At 39.0% G+C, this 21,980-nt stretch overlaps 8 protein-coding genes across 9 annotated transcripts in view; 4 read left to right on the top strand and 4 right to left on the bottom strand.

The window, feature by feature from the left end:
* CenG1A (Centaurin gamma 1A) overlaps nucleotides 1-21,980 on the bottom strand; it is an 81,637-nt gene that overhangs the window by 58,104 nt on the left and 1,553 nt on the right. The window lies entirely within an intron of this gene.
* On the bottom strand, nucleotides 3,220-4,114 carry LOC138911186 (uncharacterized). Its single transcript, XM_070208889.1, has 2 exons — nucleotides 3,889-4,114; nucleotides 3,220-3,834 (listed from the first exon to the last, which is right to left on the bottom strand). The coding sequence occupies exons 1-2, from the start codon at nucleotides 4,089-4,091 to the stop codon at nucleotides 3,282-3,284; spliced, it is 756 nt and encodes a 251-aa protein (XP_070064990.1). The 5' UTR covers nucleotides 4,092-4,114; the 3' UTR covers nucleotides 3,220-3,281.
* On the bottom strand, nucleotides 4,812-5,871 carry LOC6633972 (uncharacterized). The gene is made up of 2 exons (XM_002057444.4): nucleotides 5,694-5,871; nucleotides 4,812-5,626 (listed from the first exon to the last, which is right to left on the bottom strand). Exons 1-2 carry the CDS (start codon nucleotides 5,848-5,850, stop codon nucleotides 4,878-4,880), a joined length of 906 nt encoding a protein of 301 aa, XP_002057480.3. The 5' UTR covers nucleotides 5,851-5,871; the 3' UTR covers nucleotides 4,812-4,877.
* Nucleotides 6,017-7,071, bottom strand: LOC6633971 (uncharacterized). Its single transcript, XM_002057443.4, has 3 exons — nucleotides 6,926-7,071; nucleotides 6,697-6,862; nucleotides 6,017-6,638 (listed from the first exon to the last, which is right to left on the bottom strand). The coding sequence occupies exons 1-3, from the start codon at nucleotides 7,029-7,031 to the stop codon at nucleotides 6,062-6,064; spliced, it is 849 nt and encodes a 282-aa protein (XP_002057479.1). The 5' UTR covers nucleotides 7,032-7,071; the 3' UTR covers nucleotides 6,017-6,061.
* Nucleotides 8,683-9,659, top strand: LOC6633970 (uncharacterized). Its single transcript, XM_002057442.4, has 2 exons — nucleotides 8,683-8,824; nucleotides 8,887-9,659. Exons 1-2 carry the CDS (start codon nucleotides 8,755-8,757, stop codon nucleotides 9,585-9,587), a joined length of 771 nt encoding a protein of 256 aa, XP_002057478.1. The 5' UTR covers nucleotides 8,683-8,754; the 3' UTR covers nucleotides 9,588-9,659.
* LOC6633969 (uncharacterized) lies at nucleotides 10,364-11,890 on the top strand. Its single transcript, XM_002057441.4, has 2 exons — nucleotides 10,364-10,516; nucleotides 11,170-11,890. The coding sequence occupies exons 1-2, from the start codon at nucleotides 10,438-10,440 to the stop codon at nucleotides 11,841-11,843; spliced, it is 753 nt and encodes a 250-aa protein (XP_002057477.1). The 5' UTR covers nucleotides 10,364-10,437; the 3' UTR covers nucleotides 11,844-11,890.
* On the top strand, nucleotides 12,643-13,729 carry LOC6633968 (uncharacterized). Of its 2 annotated transcripts, XM_015169773.3 has the most exons (3): nucleotides 12,643-12,789; nucleotides 12,846-13,528; nucleotides 13,631-13,729. In XM_015169773.3, exons 1-2 carry the CDS (start codon nucleotides 12,711-12,713, stop codon nucleotides 13,508-13,510), a joined length of 744 nt encoding a protein of 247 aa, XP_015025259.1. In that variant the 5' UTR covers nucleotides 12,643-12,710; the 3' UTR covers nucleotides 13,511-13,528; nucleotides 13,631-13,729. The 2 variants fall into 2 exon arrangements, with proteins under 2 accessions (XP_015025259.1, XP_002057476.1); XM_002057440.4 differs by having other exon boundaries at nucleotides 12,846-13,729.
* LOC6633967 (uncharacterized) lies at nucleotides 15,625-16,429 on the top strand. The gene is made up of 3 exons (XM_002057439.4): nucleotides 15,625-15,780; nucleotides 15,837-16,118; nucleotides 16,181-16,429. Exons 1-3 carry the CDS (start codon nucleotides 15,739-15,741, stop codon nucleotides 16,379-16,381), a joined length of 525 nt encoding a protein of 174 aa, XP_002057475.2. The 5' UTR covers nucleotides 15,625-15,738; the 3' UTR covers nucleotides 16,382-16,429.

Genomic DNA, 21,980 nt, shown 5'->3' on the forward strand with positions numbered 1-21,980 from the left:
TGGCCAGAGAACTACCTCAATCAAAAACTGTTTTACAGCTGTCTGGCTCAACGGAATTTCTCAATTAAAACATGCAGCAGAGCATCAAATTGATTGATACCCCCCATCAAAAGCAATCAAACCCGGCAGCTGCCTATCAAGAAGCGAAGGCAGAACTTCCAGACGCGAGCTCGTCATGGCAGTTGCATAGATATTTAAGATGCAAGTGCCAGGATACGCGCGCTTGTCTAAGTGTAATCCTGTTAGGCGAAAGTTGCAACTGACGCAACTTGCAACCCCCTCAGAAAGAAACCGATTTTTCTGATATCAATTTTGTTGCCTTACCCAAGCGCAAAGCCGACATAGCTCAAATGCGCAATTTTCAGCTTGACTTGTCGCAAGGCAACAAATTTGAGTGGAAGGCGACGCAGTAGCAGGAGCAGAAGCAGACACATGTCAACCTTAATTGAAAAAAACAGAACGTAGCAGCATCCTTTGGCATCCTTTAGCATACTTGGCCGCGGATGCTGTTCATTTACAGGACAACGCACCTATAGAAAGCGATTTGAGTAAATTGCGCTGCTCAATTACAACGAAAAGGAAAATAAAGAGCAACAACTCCACAGTATGCGACTTGGAAATACCCTGTACATAGCTCTGAAACGCACTGTTAGCCTACGAAAATTTCTCACGTTTATAAATTTTATTACATTTTTTCAATTATTAAACAATTTACACTGCACTTAAATTTATAGTTGAACAAAGAAAATGTATTCAAAAAGAGAAATACTCCAGGCCTATATATATTTATAGTTTGCTATACTTAGCTGTTATTTACTCAGAGATATGCTCAACATACCGAACATTTCTAAAATCAATAAATAAATATCGATTTTTAAAATATCGATAAACAAGAATTAGCTAGCTTAGCGTATAATATATGATGGCTTATATGCCTCTGTGGTATAATTTTATTTATTTTTTTAATGCTTACTTCTGCATACACTTAACATGAAAACAGCATACCCCTTTTGGACAAACTGGTACAGGGTATAAGTTCAAATGTAACGCGATTCCTGCGCCTACTGTTTGCCTTCACCGTTGACTTGATGCGCACAAATAAAAAAGGAGTCTCAACTACGTTTCAAATTAAAACTCATTTAATGCGCAACAAGGATAACAAAAACATCTTTAAATAAACAGGCACCGACAGTATATGTTAGGTAACCGCTAGCAAAGGATAAAAGTTCCATTCGGGACAATCTGTATCCATGGCCTGGTCTCAATTTCAGCCCATCTACGTACCAGGATCTTGTTCGTGTTTGCCAAAACTTTTGATTTATGTGCAGGAGACGGCATTTTTAGAGACCCAACCGCTCCCTCTAGAGCCCGTTAATGAATCTTAATTTCTGTGTTTAACAATTCCGCGCTCAAGTGCCGCTCGTCATAAATTTTAAATCTTATGCGCATCCCCTTTTTATGGCTCATAAGTGTGTGTACTCTTTCTTTAATGGCCTACAGTTGCCTTTAAGCATGAAAAGCAGAAGCTTGCAAATATTTGCAAAAACGAACTGTAAGCTAAAAGTTGTCGCATAAAAGAACTTCAATTAACTGGGCTCAGACCTGAGAATGAAAGTAACATAAAAGAAGGGCTTAAATAACATAACCGGCGTGGTAACTAGTTAACACAGACAGACAAACACCCTGCCATGGCTATATCAATGATAATGTTCTAGAAGAGGGTCGGAGATGCTTTATTTTATGCATTACACAATTCATGTTAAATACACAAAGGTATACGAACAATGGTACCCTAAAAAAATGTGGAAAATATGGTAAGATCTTTAGTATCTGATATATAGGAAAATATATGAAAATCATTTGTGATACTGAGTGCCACAGATGCTGCCATAGGCCAGCCACATTTGTGGTCTAAGCACTAAAATCGAGGCTAATCAAACTGGGCCAAACTGACTGGGCTGGAGGCAATTGAAAGGGAAGCAAACAGAAGAGCGAAAGTATTGACCGAGGGCTGTCATGATTTAAGGGCTTTTCGGAAAATAGCATCGTAAATGTCAACAAATGGACATAAGGACAAAGAGAGGAAAAACTGAAATCCAAAAACTTTGCAGCCAAGTAGTGCAAATGTTCAAGGCTTCGGCCCAAGTGAATGGGCACAAGGACTCCGGCAATCTTAGCCGTAAGGGATATAATAAACAAAGCGCAGGCTGTTCGTTAGATCGTAAAACAACGCGGTGGACAATGCAAACGCCGCAGGGTAACTGAGCACGTACTCATGAAAGGACATTCGCTCGGGCAGCTCCTTTTTTCGGCAATATATGACAGCCACAAGTCGGAGACGTGTGCAAGGTGTGCGCCGCAAAGGACTCATAAATTGCAAATGAAATGAGCCAAAACGAAAGGACACCGGAGCCATGTAAATCATTTAAGCCAAACGCTTCTGTACTTTCTCTATTTTGCACTAATTAACAACAAATAATGATATCACGAGCAAAGGGAAGAGAGAGCGAGAAAAAAAATGAAATATCTAGTGAAGAAAAAAAACATCTGCTGCTGCTGAACGGGTGTTTCGAGTGCTAAACAAATGCCAGCCGGTTGCAGATTTTGAGGTTGAGGAAGTGTTGAACCATTCGGACCACCCGCTGTTGTCCTGCTGCGTGCCGGGGCTCGTGCATTGGTTTGAACTCTCGACCAGAACTCCAGCATTGAGATGTCCCGCTGGCGACTCTCTCAAATCCGATTATGGATTTTTGTGTACCCCTGCTCTGAGCCATACGGCTTGATTTCGTATTATGACCATAATTTATGGTCGAAACGATTAGAGCGAACCAAAATCGTGTGCAATAAATTGATAAGTCTACTCTATACTTACCCAGAGCTCATACGTGTGTTTTGATAAAAAACTAATCGCGCTTACCTGCAAGAGAGAATAAAAGCCTGATTAGTGCATGCACAAAACTTTTTAGAAATTAAGTAAAATTAAAACCTAGATTTAAAATTCGAAAGAATTTAAATATACTTTACAGACTTTTAAGCCTACGTAGGAAATTTAATTAAATTTAAATTTAAGAACTTAAAAATAAAATAACATTCGGCAAGCCGAAAACTAAATACCTTAGCAGATTTGTGAAACAAGTTTAATCGAAAGATAACATTTATGTAAATCTTTTCAATACAAGGAAACCCCCCACTTCCACCTTTCTTTTGCATAAACTAAGCTTCAGTTCTTCAGCACTTTATTAAACAAAAATAAGTCGAAACAAGAGAGAAACTTGCCGATATCAGCAAATAGGCTCAAGGGGTAATACGCCCTTGACCAGGCCCAATATAATGGCTGTTATCTCGTACCAGGCCACATTCTCAAGCACCGTATTCATGGGCGGTGTAATCAATTGCTCCATAAACTGGGACACCTCTTGTGGGTTATCATTGATGAGCAGCTCGAGAAAATCTTGGATGATGGCATTTAAAATCTTGGTAACAATTTGAGTGCTCCCAATGCCCGTGGTTTGGGAAACGGCTTTGCCCAGCTGCCAGCCGACATTCCAGCTGGTGATGTGCACACCATTCGTCAGACCCGAGGGACGTAGCACAAAGCTGCCATTGGCGCGCAGATTGATTAGCTCCAGATCAAAGCGACCATTGCATCCCAAGGAGGTGTTGGCGCCAAAGATGCGACCCAAAAGATCCAACTTGTAGGCGGCACTCTTCAGCTGTATGCTCGGAAAGCTCACGTCGAATTTGATGGTGTGAAAAATATTATTCCATTGTAGTTGAAAGAACTCGAAACCATCCAGACCCACCACAGAGAGATCGGTAAAGTTGCCTTTGCAACTGCAATTGAAAAGGGGAATTGAGCCCATGTCAACGTTCTGCTCGAGAGCTTACCTAAAGCTATCCGTATGGATATCTAGCTCCTTATAGGCCAACTGAGCGGGCGCCAGGATGGGTATACCACGCTCTGGATAGCCACAATGCATCTGAAGACGCAGAAACTCCGTAAACTCACGTAGGTCATCATCGAAGAGCGTACGACCGGCGCACAAGGAGCAGCAGAGAACAGCAGCAAGTACAAAATACGAACAGCGCATGTTGAGAACTTTTAGGAAACTAACCGAAAATGTTAGGAGCTGACAGGTGTCCACAAGAAGATTAAGAACTCAAGTGCATGTCGCAGATTAGATTGGACGCTTGTACAGGTGCTAAATGTGTTGATAGCAAGGGTTTTTGCTGAGCAAAGCAGCCTAAAAGTAGGCAGGCCTGGTTCAACAGCTTAGAATAAGCTGTAAGAGAATGTGGAAGATGTGCTTCAGATGAACCACAAAGATTTAACTTATAATAGTTTCTAAAAGTGTATTTCGACTTAGTTACTTTGATAATGGAAATTCATATATAATTTTTCAATTTGAACTTGAGATATACTCTATTAGGATAACTTACATACTATTTTCCTAGCTCTGATAAACTCTTAGATAGATAGAATCGAACTTGTCTAAAACGACTAACCTATTGGATGTAGATAGAAGATGTCGAATCTGTGCTTAAGACAAACCACAAAGATGTTGTATAAAAAAAAAGTTTCTTAAAGTGTGTTGCGACTTAGTTATTTTACCAATGAAATAAACTTCACAAAAAATTTCTAGAGTACTATATATATATATACTTGATAAAGATGACTAACATACTATTTTCCTAGCTATAATAAAGTGTTAGATCGATGGGTTCGAACTTGTCTAAGACAATCTAAGCTGTTAAAGATACACTTCATTTACTACAGTAATGCATATTAGTTTTTGATAAAAAATCACGAATATAGCGAGAGAGCTGTTAAAGCTTTATTAAGCAATTGAATTTGGATATGCTAGTATGTCTGTGATTTAAGCCCAGGGATCTGCTGGTGGCACACAATCGACAACAATTGGATCATCCTCATTCTCGTTTTCGCTGCTGGAGAGAATCAAATCGACCAGGGTCCAGAAATCCTTGCCCTTCAGTACTTTGTTGACGCGTGGCACCAGCGTATCCTCAATGGTATCGGAAATGGCCTGCTGATTCTCACTGATGCCCTTGACCAGCAGATTCTCAATCTGGCGATTGACGGCACGATTGATCTTGCCATTGCCCATGAAGCCGCTTATGTCCGAATCCACAGCTTCCAGCTCGATGTTGGTCTTCAGGGATAGAATCTTAGCAGATCCCCACAGAACTGGCAGCTTGTATTTCAATGTTCCGCTGACACGCAAATTAATCAGATCGAAGAGCACCGAGCCGTCGCCCTCATACTCCACGGACAAGCCCAACTGACGCATTGCATCGATCAAAGTGTCGGTATCGTACTTCTGGACGGTCGTATCAATGTTACTGAACAGGAAATCGAAGGTGATCTTCGATGTGATGATATTCAGTTTGAATTTTTTGATCTTGAATTCATCCAGACCGGCGATCTTAAGACGGAACAAATGAGTAATGGTCTCGAAGATGCCGCGTTTTAGATTCAGGTCAGCCTCGTTAACGCGAATCGGCGCCAATGGAGGTATGCCGAGGTCGGGCCAGCCGCAGGGCATTTGCTTCTGCAGTTTGCGGATCATGCGACGCACCTGCCAGGAGACCACAAAACGTGGTTCAACTGATGTGGGAGATTTTTATTAAATTTTTTTTTTGTATTGCTATGCTAGGCTTTACTCTAGGCTCACCCTCAATACCCTGCTCGGGTTCCGCAAAAAGCTCAATCTCGCCATTCTCATTGGCGAACTGCAGCAGACGCTGCTCGAGCGGATTTGGCTGTTGCTTGGGCAATGTGCCCGCGGCACAGATGGCCACCAAGCAGGCCGAAATTAATAGAAAACGCATGTTGAAAGTCTTTTGGTCAACCTGCTACTGAATGGCCAATTGTTTGGCCGCCAGCTTTTATAGCCGCACTATCGACCACCTTAGAAACGATAAGACCTTAGCTAGATAATGCCTGCAGATAGGTATAATCTAGGGAGCTACGCGTAGCTAATTAAAACTCAGTTCATTGAAGGCGTACACATGGTTTATTGGTTGCTTTGGTTACTTTTGCTTACTGTACAGCCAACCAGGGCGCCGGAGTGGGTGAGCACTTCGTGTTGACGTTGACCAGCTGCTTCAACAGGAACCAGACCTTATGACCCTTGAGACGCTCATTGACCAAGGGCACAAAGTACTGTTCGATTCTATCACTGATCTGCTTCTGGCGTCCATTGACAAAGGCGGGCACCTCGTAATCAATAATGTCGTTGACCATCTCATTAAACCTGCCGTTGCCCAAAATGCCGCCAATGTGAGAGGTGACGCCGCCGAGCGCAACGACACAATCGAAATTATAAATCTTAATGGAGCCAAAGATGAAGGGCATCTTGTACTTGAAGGAGCCCTGTATGGACAGATCCTCCAGTGTGAAGCCCATCGGTCCGGTGCCCTCATAGCGCACCGATAGACCCAGCTCCTGCAGCAGATCGATCAGCGTATCGGTGTTCAGTATATGCGAGCTAATCTTGAGCTCCTTGAACTTGAAATGGAACTGAACCTTCTTGCTAAACGTGTAGCTGACCTTTAGCTTCTTAATCTCCATGTTCTCCAGGCCATCGAAACGGAAGCGCAGAAACTGAGCCAGGGCACTAACAAAAAACCAAATCAGGAAAACTCCCACAACAAGCTTTTAGATGCGACACTCACTCGACAACAGATTGAGCCAAATGAATTTTCAGATCTGCATTCGTGTAGGGCGCAAGTGGAGGAATACCGTACTGGGGAAAACCACAGGGTAGATGCTCCATCAAATTCTTCACCGCCTTTTTGGCCTGAGAGTTCAGTATCAAGCCATATTCATCGGGCTTAGCGGCTAAGCAAAGCAAATGTGCACCGAGATTAAATCAATCTTTGGTTTAGACTTCGCGTCACTTACGATTACGCTCGATAAGCCGATTCCACTGCTCCTCGGTCAAGAGGTCCACTTCGTAGGCCGCTGCACAGGCCAAAAGGGTCACAAAACAATATACGAAAGCTTTCATTGTGGCACTTCGATAACTGTTGTTATTGGGCAGAGCCTACGGCTTTTATAGCCGCAGTTTACACCAACTAAAATCTGGATGGGTATTACCTATTTTTAACCTTAAGCAGCACAAAACTCGCATGTAATCTAGCCAGAGATTAGCCAGTCGATTTGCACGATACTTTTGATGATAATTTCAATAATAATTTATATCAAGCTCTTGAGCTTCTTATTTGGTGAGACGGTAATCGCCTCATCGTTATATATAGCGGGTTGTAAGAAGTGCAAAACACTTAAATCCTAATCTTGACATCCAATTGCCCAATCAAGTTGTCGCTATGATTTATTTTCAAATAAATGTGTGACAGCCATCATTTCTGTTTGCCCCAGTCAAATTCAAAGCACTATTTGCAGGTGTTCTAAAATACCTCCTGCAGGTGTTTCAGATACCCCACAGACAAAACACAATGGCCTGTTGTTTGCGACGATCAAATCACGCGCAACTTACATAAGACACAGAAAATATTGATATTTATTCTGTTTGATTACTTTGATTAATCAATCAGAAGGGAAATTACATAGATCCTCTAGACCATGCAACCCTTTAAAACCCAAGAAATACTTTGAATTTCGATTAGCAAGTCCGTATTAAACATTACTAACTATATATTATAGCGATACATTTTCTTTATTTACCTTAATCACATCAACAACAACAAGAAAAATTGAGGAAATGTTCTTCCATTTCCGTACGATCTTAACATCAGGTTATAAGACTATCATCTAATCCCTCGAGAATTCCATTAAGTCCTGGCATATATCAATTATTATTTTCTATTCAAATGAATTTTAACGGTTTCTAAGCTTAGATTGGGATGTTCCCAACTGTCTATTAATCTATTGCCCCAATCATAAGCAACTCCAGTTTTAGCTTGTTAGGAAAATTACAAGGCTTAGCCTTAGAATATCGAGACAGCGATGCTGAGACTAACCGCGTTTTAAATAATTCCCTGACTATTCCCTACAAAGTTACATATCTAGTTGAAAAAGAAAAAGGAATATATAAGTACATTTGATTATAGAGCATCAAAGAGTCGCACTGGCGACAATTATGCCAGCGGAGCCATCTTAAAACCTATAAATAAATGTTTCAACAAGTAGGCAAAAATAAGATTATAAATCACAATCAAGTCTTCCGCCTAATCCATCTTAAATTCTATTCATAAAACTTATATTATAAATCACAAAACAGAACTTTGCACTTGACTTGGGTTTAAAGGATAAGTGGAAGATCAGAGCTACAACAACGATAAGAAGGCAGCAAAACTATTCGACTTGGTTAAGGTCCCGAAACCGACTTCTAACTCAAATACTATTCACATCGAATTCAGGCATATTTCTTTTTATAAACTTCGCATTTCTTTTTATAACCTTCCCCTCATTTCACTTTTCGGACAAGTGTTATATAGGATGGAAACTGGCATTTAGGCAAGATAGGGCTCTTAATTAAAAATGGATTTTTTTCGCACAACGAAATGGTCAAAAAACGGTCAGATAAGACAGCAATAGAGAGACCAATCCATGTATGCCTTTGTTTATAAAATTATCAAGCCCGGTAGCTCTTATCGCGCCCCAACTAGCAGTCGGGTCTATAAAAGCCGGCTGGAAGTAGAAGCGTACGATTAGTATAAATACGGTTGGCATTACCTCCAGTCTTTATACGTGTTAAGAGGCAAATAAATATGAAACTGTTTGTGGCTCTACTGGCACTCGTTGCCTGCGCAAATGCTGCTGCTGTGGGCGAGCCAATTAGTGAGTAGATTGAGTAGGGTGTGAAATTTTCAATAAGTTTTCAAATGCGTAAACCCAATCAGGTGAGAGGTCCATCTCCAGCACAGTTGTGGATGTGATTGAGGGTGTGAAGGAGCAGATGCCTTGTGGTTTCCCAGGTGCCGGCATTCCACCAATTGCACCACTCAGAATCAATCACAAGAATATCGACATCGACACGGATGCCGTGAAGATGAAGGGCAGTGTGGATCATTTCCGTCTAAATGGTCTCAACGAATTCGATATTGATGAGATGAAGGTGAATGCGATCACCAGCAAGGTCACCTACAAGTTCAACTTCCGTGATGTCAATGTGGATACCACCTATGACATGGAGATGCAGTTGAAGAAATACGGCTTCACCATCAAAATGATTGGTGCCGGTCACGCCAAGTTTGCCATCAAGGATATGGTCATTTGGGGCACCATGAAATACTCCCTGGGCATGCTCTCCGGCAAACTGAGCCTCAAGTCTCTGGAGGTGCGCACCCATTTGGGTGAGGTTGACTCCGAGATCGAGGGTCTACTCGGCGACGGCACTGTGAACGTGAAGATGAACGAATATCTTGCCGAGGCCGTCGAGATGGTCATCAATGAGAACGAGGATCTAATTGCCGAAACCATCGAGCAGGTTGCCCTGCCCGTGGTCAACAACGTTTTGGATGATGTCAACATCACCGATGTCATCGCCGGTGGTGAGGGTGGTGAGAAGGAGGTCTGCATTCCCCCAGAGTTAGACTGGTAAACAATGTGAACGCTTCATATTTGATTAAAAGTTTCTTTACAAAAAAAATAAATACATATTGTTTTATTCAAATGCTGTTATGTTAGCTTTCTACATGTGTATCTAATGCTTTGATCAATTTGGTATAAATCATATATATTTACACTCATCTAATCACAATCGTTGATTCTTATATTAACTAATTTTTTACTTAATTTTATTCATGTTGTAGCTTATTTTGGGCTCAAAGTAAGAAATAATTTTACACATATCTTAAGTAAATTTTAGAAGAAACCCAGTTATTTCCTTATTAGAGAAACTATATTAGATAATCTAAAAGTAATATTAGAGAAAAATTTTGAGAAAATTCTATTTTGGAGAACTAAAAAAAAATTGGATTATTCATTGATGGAAAATAAATTTTAGACAATCTAATCTATTGCATTTTTATTAGAAAACTTTCTTTGAACTTTTTTTTTTTAATTTTTAAATTAAGAATGAAAATTCTGAATAATTCAGCTTACAAGTTTTAAACTGGATTCATTTCATTTTAACGTAGCTTTACTGTGAAAGCTTTAGCGTAAAAGCTCACAAGCTTTTAGCCTATTTGTTTGTAGTCTTTATGCTTTTTAGTCGGAGGTCCCTTTATGGCCAGCTGCTAATCTCAGGTTGTTGCGACTTATCAGTCAATAATCGCATATAAAGGTATTTGCCAAATTTTATAGCGATTATAGACTACATAAGCATTATTTTTACACGTGCTATACATATTATTTTTATTAGGAGACTTTCGAGTGCTATATAAATGTTTGGCTAGCGTAGATGGGTTCGCAATTAGACTCTGGGGTTCTTAGTTAGACGTTAAAGGAAAATGAAGTCTCTGTCGCTGGTCGCGATTATCTTGGCCCTGGCCGGCTCTCAGGCAGCTAAATTGGTCGAGCCTCCGTCTGGTAAGCATAAAGTAGAGTTGTGTCTTTTAGTTCAGACCAAGTCCAATTGGACGGGCCATTAAAATGAACTACTGAACTTATTCTGTGATTAGTGTACTAAATCGGTCATTTAGTTCACTCGTTCAGCTATTCAGTCGCTCATGAACGATGCATTCTGTACTCGTTCAGTCGTTCATGAACGATGTATGCAACTCAGCAGTTCATCCGTTCCTGAACGATACGTTTTTTTGAGATGTTCAATTCTTAATAAACATAAAAGATAGCAGGATTTTAATATCACTTTTGATTTGTTGAGTTGTAATTTACAACTTTTAACTATCTATTATCAATGGTACAGTATAATAAGTAAAAAGTACAACATATTTTTTGCAACTGAAAACATGAAAAATAACTAAACAGAAATATAATCGTTCATGATTGACTGCATAACTGAACTAAGCGAATAGTTCATGACCGACTGAATAGCTGAGCAGAATTCATGGTTCATGACCGACTGAACAGCTGAACGAGTAAACTAAATGACCGATTTAGTTCACGGCCAGAAAATGAACGAGTGAACTTATTCAGCAAATTGAACTAGAAATCCCAACTCTAGCATAAGGCAAAGATTATTGAATAGAATTTAGTTCATAATGCCAAGTCAATTTCTTCAGATATACCATCACCGCTAAATGCTATTGATAACATAATTGTGGATGTTCTGGAGTCGTGCAAGCTTCGTATGGTGGAAGGTTGGCCACAATATGGCATACCACCGCTTGCGCCTTTCGAGATCCAGCACAAGAATTTCAACTTTGGAACGGGCGAGCTGCACGCCACCGGCGCTCTGGATAGCCTGGTTGTGCAAGGGTTGAACGAGTTTGAAATACGCACTATGAGTGTGAATCTCATACTAAGTCGCATTAAGTTTGAGTTGCATTTTGCTAGCTTGAACCTAACCACCCAGTATGAGGCGGATGTGGAGGCCGGTTATCATATGGCTCGTGGTGGTGGCGCCTTTTTGGCTCTGGAAGATCTGAACATGTCCGGCCAGATTAAATACTCCACGGGAGTGGTGGGCAGCAACAATAATTTGCGCATCAAGGGAATCGAGCTCAATATAGTGGCGGGTAATGTGGTCTCCAATATCGAGAATCTATCCAAGTATCGCATTTTGAATCGCAAACTGAACGAGATTGTGGCGGAGTTCATCAGCCTTACTATCAATGAAAATACGGACTTCGTGGCCGATTGGGTGGACAGCACAGTGACGCCTATTTGCAATGATCTGATTGGCGATCGTTCGCTTAAGGATATTTTAGATCTCATCGGCGGTGGCAGCGAATAGAGGTCAACTTTTCAGCAGGCGTGCAATAAAAAGAATTGTAAAATTCAGCTTTTTTTTATTATATTTCGACCAATCTAAGTCAGAAAATGCTCAAAAAGCTCATTGAAAAGAAAAACAATCGTAAAATGCGTTCATCTAATCGCTTAGAATAACTTTTTTAAAGAGCTTTTAATCGCTCTAAACATAGTTTTAATGGAATAAAATCTTTTTTGGTGATTCGTATAAGATCCCTGCATCAAGTGAACCGAAAGGAGTTTCGGTTACTCGATCAATTTTTCGGCTCAAGCTTTTCGGCCAACATAAACGAAAAAAAAACCTTTTTCCGCTGAGCTCGAACATGTTGCAGACTCGATCACTTAGAACATGGTTCGAACGAATGTCGAATTCGCATTCTGCTTAGCTTAATAATCGAAAGCTCAAGTTTTTCGGGATTCTGTTAAATAGTTGGATTATTCGAGTTTCATGCAAATACATTTACAAATGCAGAGCACACAAACAAAATCTTCCATTCATATTAGGTTAACAATATATTTATGAATAAATGGTTAGTGATATGATTAACTATATAAAAAGCTCTTAAAAGCTTTTAGCCAATTTATAAATTGTTCTTTGTTGCTTTCTCGCTGGAGGTCTCTTTATGGCTAGCAGCTAATCTCAACTTATCAACTGATTGTCAATAATCGCATATAAAAATATTTGGCAAATTATAGAACTATTATAGACACTGTGTATACTAGTAGTTAGACATATATTATACATACGGTTATTATCAAGTGACGTTCAGGTTCTATATAAGTGCGTTGTTTGCGTTATATGATCGCGCAGTTAGAATCTGGTGCTAGCAGCTAAAAGTTGCAAACAACAAAAATGAAGTATTTTTCGCTAGTTGCGATTATCTTGGCCCTGGCCGCCTGTCAAGGAGCCGAAGTGTCCGAACCTTTGGCTGGTAATAATTATCAAAAGATAAATAAATAAAGCGTTCCATAATTTCTGAAATTCTAGCCCAATCGCGCTCTGTAAGCAGCATAATTGTGGATACTTTGGAGTCGTGCAAGCTGCACATGGTGGAGGGCTGGCCACAATATGGCATACCACCGCTCGCACCGCTGGAGATCCCGCACAAGCGTTTCAACTTTGGGACGGGTGAGCTGCACGCCACTGGCGCTCTGGATGGCCTAGTCGTGAGGGGATTGAACGAGTTTGACATACGCGTTATGAGTGCGAATCTCCTCTTGAGCAACATAAAGTTTGAGTTCCATTTTGCTAGCTTGAACCTAACCACCCAGTACGAGGCGGAAGTGGACGCCGGGTATCAAATGGCCCGTAATGGTGGCGCTTTTTTGGCTCTCGAGGACCTGAATATATCCGGCCAGATTAAGTACTCCACGGGAGTGGTGGGCAGCAGCAATAATGTGCGTATCAAGGAAATCCAGCTCAATTTAGTGGCGGGCAATGTGGTCTCCAATATCGAGAATCTATCCAAGTATCGCATTCTGAATCGCAAACTCAACGACGTTGTCGAGGAGTTCATCAGCCTGACTATTAATGAAAATACGGACTTTTTCGCTGATTGGGTGGACAGCACAGTAACGCCTATTTGCAATGATCTGATTGGCGATCGTTCCATTAAGGATATTCTAGACCTCATCGGCGGTGGCAGCAAATAGAGCTTCGACTTTAGACAGGTGTGCAACAAAAAAACCACCGTAAAATGCAATTATCTAATCACTTTTGCCTAACAAGTTATAATCAAATTTCCTCGCTTCTATTTTGGTTGTTCCTTGTAGATATTGGATTTTGATTGAAGTCCCCATGTATGTAATGTAAACAATGTAATGTTATCAATTACATATTTTGATAACAGAATAAAAATTGATATACAATGATGATAGTTCGATGCCTTCAGTTAAGTTCCCATAGTTCTATAGATTATTTAATGTAAATCGATTTTATAAGAAATTTATTATTTTCATTTTTTATTTAAATATGTTTGGACTATGCGAGCAAAAAAAACTCTGTCAATAAATATGTTGCTTGGGTTAATGAACACGCCCCAAAGTTGCACGGCAAAGTCTGGAGAATTTTATTGACCGCCGCACAGTATGCAACAGTTTTTTCACTACCAATATTTTAAGAAGAGTCACTTTTGAATCAACTAACTAAGCAGAATAATTAATTGAATTTGATAAATAAATTTACTATATTTATAATAATACAATAAATATATTACGCTTTCTGACGTGTGCTTTAGATTTGTCAAACTTCACCAGTTCAAAGAAGCTTTAAAAAATCAAAGTAGACAATTTTAGGGTATTTTCCACAGCTTAAATTGCATACTTTTAAGTGCCGCAATGAAAATACATCTAGTTCCCAGTCACATATTTTGCCACCGCCCAGCGATTTTGTCCCTCTGGTTTTGCATTGTCTTATTGGGTAGGGCAAGACAGGCAGCCCAACTAAGTGCAGCGACTAAATTTTAAAAATCTCACACTTGACAATATATAGATATGTCAAACTTCCCCAATCTAAACAAGCTTTAAAATAGCCAAAGGGAAATATTGTGGGAATATGACACAGGTTGTAATGCATACTTTTAAGCGCAGCAATTTAAATATACCAAGTTCCCACAGTCACACTTTTTTGCCACCGCCCAATCAGCACATTTTCCTTCTAGTTTTACATAGTCTTATCAGATAGGGCGAAACAGGCAGCACAATTGAGAGAAGCCTTGTAAGATCTCAAGCCGTCGCTCGTCACTGACAGAGCAGAAACAACAACAAGGAGGAAAAGGTGTTTAGGGAATTTTCCACAGGATGCTATGCATACTCTTAAGCGACGCAATTTAAAGTTATTTAGTTAGCATGGTCACACTTTTTAGGCACCACCCAATTAGCCCATTTTTCTATGGATATTTCCCCACTTTAAAATATTCAAAGGGAAATATTTTGGGAATATCCCACAGGTTGCAATGCATACTTTTAAGCGCCACAATTTAAATATATTTAGTTCCCGCAGTCACACTTTTTTGCCACCGCCCAATCAGCACATTTCTTTCCTCTAGTTTTGCATTGTCTTATCAGATAGGGCAAAACAGACGGCCAAGTGAGGGCAGCGACTAGCCAGCCTTGAAATATCTCACGCCGTCGCTCGCTGTGACAGAACAACAACAACAGCAACAACAGGAGAAAAACGTGCCGAAATTCACATTAAAATTAATTAATAATTTCAAACTGCGGCGCAATTTCGAGAGCACAAAAATAGTGTGATGCTCGCGTCTAATTAGAAATAAATATTATCAAGACAATGGTGCGTTGAGAAGTTCGTTATCAACATTACATTGCATACCCTTAACATTTTTTAGTATAATTAGAAAATATTGCATTTTATAATTATTAAAAATTGATTTAAAGGAATCAAACCTGGACTATAAATAGAAGTCTGCTGATATTATAAACTGGAAATCTTTTCGTGTCTTTATAGAGTATGTTTCTTAATTTTAAAATATATTTACAAATTAAACTTGGGCTAGATTCCTGCACATATCCTATCAAATAGAAATATAGAATGTTGATATTTTTATATGCATACATTTTATTTGAAAAGTTAGCATCAAGGTAACAACTTAATTTTTAAGAACATTCCCTAAAGATTATTTCCTACTAAATTGCTATGGTATCTCTCAGTCAACAAATCTCTATAGGTCCATGCACATACATACATACATACATACATGCATATTTATTTTTATAGACATTTCTGAGCCTTACAGAGACCCACAGAGAGCTGATAAGCCGCAGGTCTCGGAGCATTCAATCATCAGATTTCTTATGTCAGCTCAGTACCAATTTAACAATCGCTAGTTCAAGCCGCAACGCAGAGAGAATTCGCTAGAGAAATGCTTTTTAAATACTTTCCATTAATATTGCTCATGGCACAGGTGAGCTGTCAGATCTAACCAAATAGATCACTTCCCCATAACTTGTGCAATTGCAGTGCCTGCTGGCGGCGCCTACAGCAGATAGCGCCACAGCGGCCAACAAGCCAGGTGATCTGACACAGAAACAGCTGGAACAGGAGGCGCACAATGAGACTATCAACCTGCTGAATGCTCTATTCCGTGCACAAATCGCCTACTTTAGCGGTGTGCGGGACAAGCTGGCGCCGAGCACGAAGCGTGCACGTGACATTGAGCTGTACGTGACCCGGCTGAACGAGGCGATAGCCGAGAAGGAGCTGGACAAAAAGGATGCCATGTGGCTAAACATATTCGAGCAGGTAAGCCAAGCCATATACTCTTTACCAGTTATACCCTAACTTATTGATAACTCTTGCCGCAGTTCAACAAATCGCCGCTGCTGCTGAACAGGCAGGAGGAGACGGGCCTCAGCAATGACGACTATCAGGCCCTGCTTACGGACAAGAAATTACAGGAGATAACAACGAGCTTCGTTCGAGATGTGACAACATATTTCCTGAAAATGGCACAGTTCAGTGGAAAAGTCGTCGAAATGAGCATCGATGAGTACAGGAGTACATGAGCAAGAGACCGAGAGGCGTCAATAAAGTTTACAAGTTTAAGTTCGAAATGAAGCATTTTTTAAACGGGCAAGGAAGACAATTAAACTATCGATAGTTGTTTAGTTGCGATATCTATCGATCATGTCAAAAGTTTCGTACGGTTTTGGTGGGTTCGATGGCTGATCGATATTTGCTTGGGGACTATCGATAATTCGATAACATTTTTATACATATTCCATTTATACAACAGTTTAAACAATTTAACTGGTATGAAGATCAATCAATCCTAATTTTAAATTAAACATATTTAAATATTAAATATAAATCATTTTGAATATGCTATAAAACTGGCTCTAAGACTATCGATAAACATGTATAGCGCTTGCTGTCACGGAAGAAAAGAGCCCATCACAAGCGAGACAATAATCGAGTGCAATTGAAACACATTTTATAATAACAATTCACTTAATTCAAGCCACATAAAGATTGATTGTCAATTAATTATCTAGATGATTCCATTAACACCTTAATACAACTGGGCCGCCGCAACTGTACGTAATATTTGATCAATCTATTAGCGAGCTTCAAAGCGCCAAATGGGCATATAAGTGGGCCTTCATATGTATGTATGAGGTTGAGTGCGGAAATATCGCGCTTTTTCAGCACAGCGGCCATTTATGGGGAGAAAAAAATATATATGTATGTATATTATATGATAATTTTTTAAATGTGATAAATTTCTATAGAACGTCATCGCATGTCACGAATGCCGTTGAATCATCGCGATGATTGAGCGCATACAATTTTGGACACATATCACACGGCTTTAATTGCACAAGATATTTTATTATATATATTATTTATAATTATATATAATAAGAGACTATGGAACCTACCAAGTTTGGAATGTGGCACTGTTTCAAAGCTCTCGTTAAAAAAAAAAATTGATTCATTTCTACGTGCACGTAATTCAAATGATCATCAGACCTAGGGAATCATGAGAACTCAGTTCATGATGCTATGGGTTTGGCTAAATACGAGTCCTCAGGACCTCGACAAAGCTATTTATTGTTCGTAGAATGCCAGCTCAATAGGATAAGGAAGTCTTCACAAAAGTCTTTCAGCCGAAGCTCCAAGAATGCAAATTCTTAAACTAATATTAGCAACTGAAGAAATTGATCACAATGTTGATTATAATCATTTGGCTAAACTTACACCTGGAAATGCTTTTGTATATAAAATGAGACAATTTATGCGATCAAGTGATAAACCTGCAAAGTCTATCTTTCTTAACAACAGGAAAGACAGGAAGACCAAAAGTAATGTTAGGAATACAATGTTCATAATGTGCAGTTCCGCGCAGACGCTTAGTCTGGAACTGGCTACAGGGTATCTTCTCTTCGGCCACTCTCAGCTTAACTTAATTGTTTATTTTTACTTTTTTATGCTTAAGCATTAAATGACAACAACAAATTGTGCAATTCCAATAAAAATAGCTAATCTAAGCAAAGTGCAAGGTATTTTGAATGCAATATATGTTAAAAATAAAATCAGCCACAGTCAGCGAGTGTGAGGCTAAGGGGCGGGCACGGGGGTTTCGGGCGTGGCTGTGGCCAGACGACGGACATGCATGCCTGAACCACTGCGAGCAGCGACGCTGGCGTCGTCGTCGCTCCGCCGCTGCTACCGCTGCTGCTGCTCTGTGTGTTGCACACATGTGTCGCAGAAACATCAACACGCCACGCAACCTCCTGCCACTCCCCCCGCCTCACCACCCGCTCTCTACCTACCACATGTTGCGCATTGAAGCGTGTCGAATAACAATTGCCACTTCCGAATGCTCCACAAAAAAAAGCAACAACAACAACTACAAGATAGAAATGGAGCGAGATATGAGTTTGGCATTCGCAATAATTTGTTTGAATAAAAATCAGTTTATTTTATCAATATTATTGTACATTGAAAAAAAGCCGACAATAAAATAAAGACAGCAAACAAGAGATAAGCGACGGGCACATAAGAGAATCAACAACAATAACAAAAAAAAAAAAAAGAAAACTCGCAGCTCAAATATACCCTAAACAATTTGAGGAATCTCAATTTGAAATATTTCTGCATGGGCATCAAATGCCAATAGTTAACAAGATCTCTTGTTATGAAACCTGAAGAGCAAACTATTCAAGAGAAAAATATTATGCAAAACTATTTATTTAAAATTTAATGTTAGCACGAATGTAAAAGAATATTTAAAAGTTAATTCTATATTATTATTCTGAAGTAGTTTAGAAAATAAACTGTAAAAGGTTTAACCACACAAACATTTCAAATACTTATTTACTTAAGCAAAAACACAAATGGAAAAGCTTAAAAAGAACCAACTGGAAATTTATTAGCTTTAGCAGTTAAGTTTAATAACTTGGCATGTAGAAAAATCATTTTAGATTATAGTAATTTATATTATATTATAGTACTTTATACATTCTGTTTGCCCCGTTCCTATGTATACTATAAATAAATTCCAAGTACTTCTAACACCTGAAGAAAAATAAAACTACTTAGTGACATGTTCGTAAGTTAATAAAAAGTTAGACTAGAAAAACGAGTAGATTTAATATGCCAGCTTGTAAGAAAGTTGCCCATCGAACTGGAACTCGAACAGAACTTGAATATTTTGAAATGAGGTTAGAAAAAATTTACTATACATGAAAAATAAAACTTGTTTAGTTTTGCAAAAAGTTTACAAAACATTAAATTTGACAGCTCTCTATATAAAATTATAATCTAAATTTTGTTTTTAACATATTTGTATTTTTTGTATTGTTAACCAGATCTAACCAGACCTAATATAGCAGCTTAAGCTAGTTGTAAATGGGTGAAAATTTTAATAAGACTTACTACCAATTAGTCTAAGGTGTATAAAACTATATAGCGAAAAGTTTTATTTTAAAGCGTTATGTCTTATAGGACCCTGCTAGGTAGATCCAGTAGATGGCACCATTTAAGTTTTCTCTTTTTGGCTCTAAAGGGACAGGCTCCTGTAATGGGGCACCTTATTCTAGTTCTTCCAGGAGAAGTTAGGCGCCTTACTAGTGGATTGGTGTAGGAGCGAAGGCGCTAAACGAATCTTCTGACATGCTGACGGATTACGTCTCCTACTTTGAGAACTCCAAGGTCTCTCTCGATGTCCCTAGTACGCATATACCAAGGGGCATTACTTATCCTTCAAAGAATTTTGTTCTGCGCTACTCTTATTTTGTTCAGGTGGGATTTTGCGGCAATCCCATTTGCAGTGTATATGTCCATATATGAGTCAGTATTGATTTGTAAGTCCTTACTTTGTGACATGTCTGCTGAACGTGAGCTTTCCCTCCAAAATGACTCCACTTGTATATATTCGGCTTCATGCTTTAAAGTGGAGCCGAGCAACATTAGCTCTGGACAGGATTCTCTCCTAGGTATTCTTGTAACGCCTCTGTGGCAGTGCCTATTAGAGGAGCTCTAGTCAGCATTCCAGCTGTTGGCATGTCAGCTGTGTATATTTTGTAGAGAGTGGAACCGAGGACACTGCCTTGTGGGACTCTTCACCATCGACGACTACACAAAATGTTCTATCCTTCAAGAAGCTTCCCACCAACTGGAACAATTGTGGCGTTAAGAGGTTCTTCAATTTACTGAGAAGCACAGGGTGCCAAACTCTATCGAAGGTTTGTTAAATAAATCTTTTACAATATCCCACGTTTGAATGTTTACTTTTCTCATATGTGCGGAAATCGTTTAATGGAGTTCAAGATAATACTGGATAATTTTCCATATATGGCAACGGGCAAGGCCGGGTAATACCCACTAGTTCTCTACATTCTCGACATTCTAGGCTCCAAAATCGTTAATCGTATTTTGTACAAATTTCGACTTGTTTCTAGACACTTTCAATTTGATTTCATATCACACTATTCATGCCATAATCCACAATTAAATCATGTAACCCTTTTTTTTAAAGAGTAAAGCAAACAGTTGATTTGGGCTAATTGCAAAAGCATTTCTGATCGCGGTGCCACTGTGCCGAGATAAGAGAGGAAATTTGTTTTTGGCGTTTGCTTTTTTTAATGTTGTCTGTGAGCTGACTTTTACTATAAGCTAATAGACAAACATAAACAAACAGAAAGTTCAGGTGTACTATAGGTGAGGGCTTAGCATTCATTAAAAACACACACAGACACACACACACACACATGCGCACACATTGTAACAAAAATGCCATTCATATGCCGATATCATCTGAAATAATATGAATCGATTTCTTTTGTCATTTTAGAGGTCGTAGAACCTAATAAATTCTATTTTAGTGACTGCTATTTTAATGTAAATACAAGCAATAACCTTTATATTAAGCACAAAACAAAGCGAAACAATAAATATTTATATTCTGTGCTATTTGTATAAAGAATTTTAGCATTCTTAATAGAATGATATTAGGGAGCATTTAAATGATAAAATATTTTAAATAAGCAAATAATTAAAGAGCAATATATATATATTTCAAGTTATAGCAAATCATTTTTGTAAAACATAAAAAATGTTCTTTACAATTCCTTCTTCCTCTAATTACTTTGTACAATTCGTCAAATAAACAAATGTTATTCTATATGCTAGTATTATTTAAATATATGGTGCCTCTAGCAAAACCGCGTGGTTCCAAAAAAGTTTACTTGTAGCATTGCCAATGGGAAATAAAAGAAAATGTAAATCTTAGAAGTGATTAATTTATTTAGATAAATAATTATAAATAATTTATAGCTACAGAGATTGAGGCTTTACGAGCGAACACTGTATTTGTATACAGTTCTATGTATTCGCTTGCCAAAAATAAAACAAACGAGAATTTTAATTAAAAAGTCAATTCGTAACGACCTTACTGAGATGCAAAACGCTTTAGCTTTTCAGCCATAGCCATTCCAGTCGCCGCCAGACTATTCCATATTACGTTTTACGCTTTTCTCTACACATGCACAGTTATTTGACCCTATTGACTGAGCCGTTATATGCCAAAAAACGTTTGATTAGCTAAATGCCAATTGGAACACTCAACTGCCATCTATCAAAAAACTGTGCTGCGTTTTCAATGCCAATAAGAAAGTCGCGTGCAAAACGGCTTATAACATATTTATGACTGTTGCTCCAGTCTTGTTGTTGTTGTTGCTGTTGCTGCTACACGTATCTGTTGCTTGGGGTTATTTTTTGGTATCTGGTTTGCCGATAAGCGCACAAAATTCATGTTGAACAACGCGAGCAACACAACAACAATGACCGAAAAGGCCGAGTGACGATTTTGTTTACATTTTTGGTGCTGTTGTTGTTGTAGACAGATTTTCTAATAAACCATTTAGAACCGGTTTTCTTTTTTTGTGATACCCATTTTCAAGGAGCCAAAACCGGGTATATTGCAGTAGTGCACATGCTTGTAACAGGAGGCATGAATCTAGAAATGTTCGCCTGCCAGCAGCTAACATTCTGCAAACCTACCCAAAAAAATGAAAATGAAAGTAAAAAAAAACATTTAAATGGGATAGTTTTTGTGGGGCTAATGGGAAGAACCGAAGCTATAATCTAAGTACAGGGTAT

The sequence above is a fragment of the Drosophila virilis genome, chromosome 4, assembly GCF_030788295.1.
Source record: "Drosophila virilis strain 15010-1051.87 chromosome 4, Dvir_AGI_RSII-ME, whole genome shotgun sequence".
Lineage (NCBI taxonomy): Eukaryota > Metazoa > Arthropoda > Insecta > Diptera > Drosophilidae > Drosophila > Drosophila virilis.

Excerpts from the sequence above, each read along its gene's own strand:
- LOC138911186 (XM_070208889.1), bottom strand. The coding sequence starts at position 4,091 with ATGCGCTGTTCGTATTTTGTACTTGCTGCTGTTCTCTGCTGCTCCTTG. Across the intron at positions 3,835-3,888 it reads ATCCATACGGATAGCTTTAG|TTGCAAAGGCAACTTTACCG; the intron begins GTAAGCTCTCGA and ends TTTCAATTGCAG.
- LOC6633972 (XM_002057444.4), bottom strand. The coding sequence starts at position 5,850 with ATGCGTTTTCTATTAATTTCGGCCTGCTTGGTGGCCATCTGTGCCGCG. Across the intron at positions 5,627-5,693 it reads ACCCGAGCAGGGTATTGAGG|TTGAACCACGTTTTGTGGTC; the intron begins GTGAGCCTAGAG and ends CTCCCACATCAG.
- LOC6633971 (XM_002057443.4), bottom strand. The coding sequence starts at position 7,031 with ATGAAAGCTTTCGTATATTGTTTTGTGACCCTTTTGGCCTGTGCAGCG. Across the intron at positions 6,863-6,925 it reads TCGGCTTATCGAGCGTAATC|CCGCTAAGCCCGATGAATAT; the intron begins GTAAGTGACGCG and ends TGCTTTGCTTAG. Across the intron at positions 6,639-6,696 it reads TTGGCTCAATCTGTTGTCGA|TGCCCTGGCTCAGTTTCTGC; the intron begins GTGAGTGTCGCA and ends GTTTTTTGTTAG.
- LOC6633970 (XM_002057442.4), top strand. The coding sequence starts at position 8,755 with ATGAAACTGTTTGTGGCTCTACTGGCACTCGTTGCCTGCGCAAATGCT. Across the intron at positions 8,825-8,886 it reads TGCTGTGGGCGAGCCAATTA|GTGAGAGGTCCATCTCCAGC; the intron begins GTGAGTAGATTG and ends AAACCCAATCAG.
- LOC6633969 (XM_002057441.4), top strand. The coding sequence starts at position 10,438 with ATGAAGTCTCTGTCGCTGGTCGCGATTATCTTGGCCCTGGCCGGCTCT. Across the intron at positions 10,517-11,169 it reads ATTGGTCGAGCCTCCGTCTG|ATATACCATCACCGCTAAAT; the intron begins GTAAGCATAAAG and ends CAATTTCTTCAG.
- LOC6633968 (XM_002057440.4), top strand. The coding sequence starts at position 12,711 with ATGAAGTATTTTTCGCTAGTTGCGATTATCTTGGCCCTGGCCGCCTGT. Across the intron at positions 12,790-12,845 it reads AGTGTCCGAACCTTTGGCTG|CCCAATCGCGCTCTGTAAGC; the intron begins GTAATAATTATC and ends CTGAAATTCTAG.
- LOC6633967 (XM_002057439.4), top strand. The coding sequence starts at position 15,739 with ATGCTTTTTAAATACTTTCCATTAATATTGCTCATGGCACAG. Across the intron at positions 15,781-15,836 it reads TAATATTGCTCATGGCACAG|TGCCTGCTGGCGGCGCCTAC; the intron begins GTGAGCTGTCAG and ends GTGCAATTGCAG. Across the intron at positions 16,119-16,180 it reads GGCTAAACATATTCGAGCAG|TTCAACAAATCGCCGCTGCT; the intron begins GTAAGCCAAGCC and ends CTCTTGCCGCAG.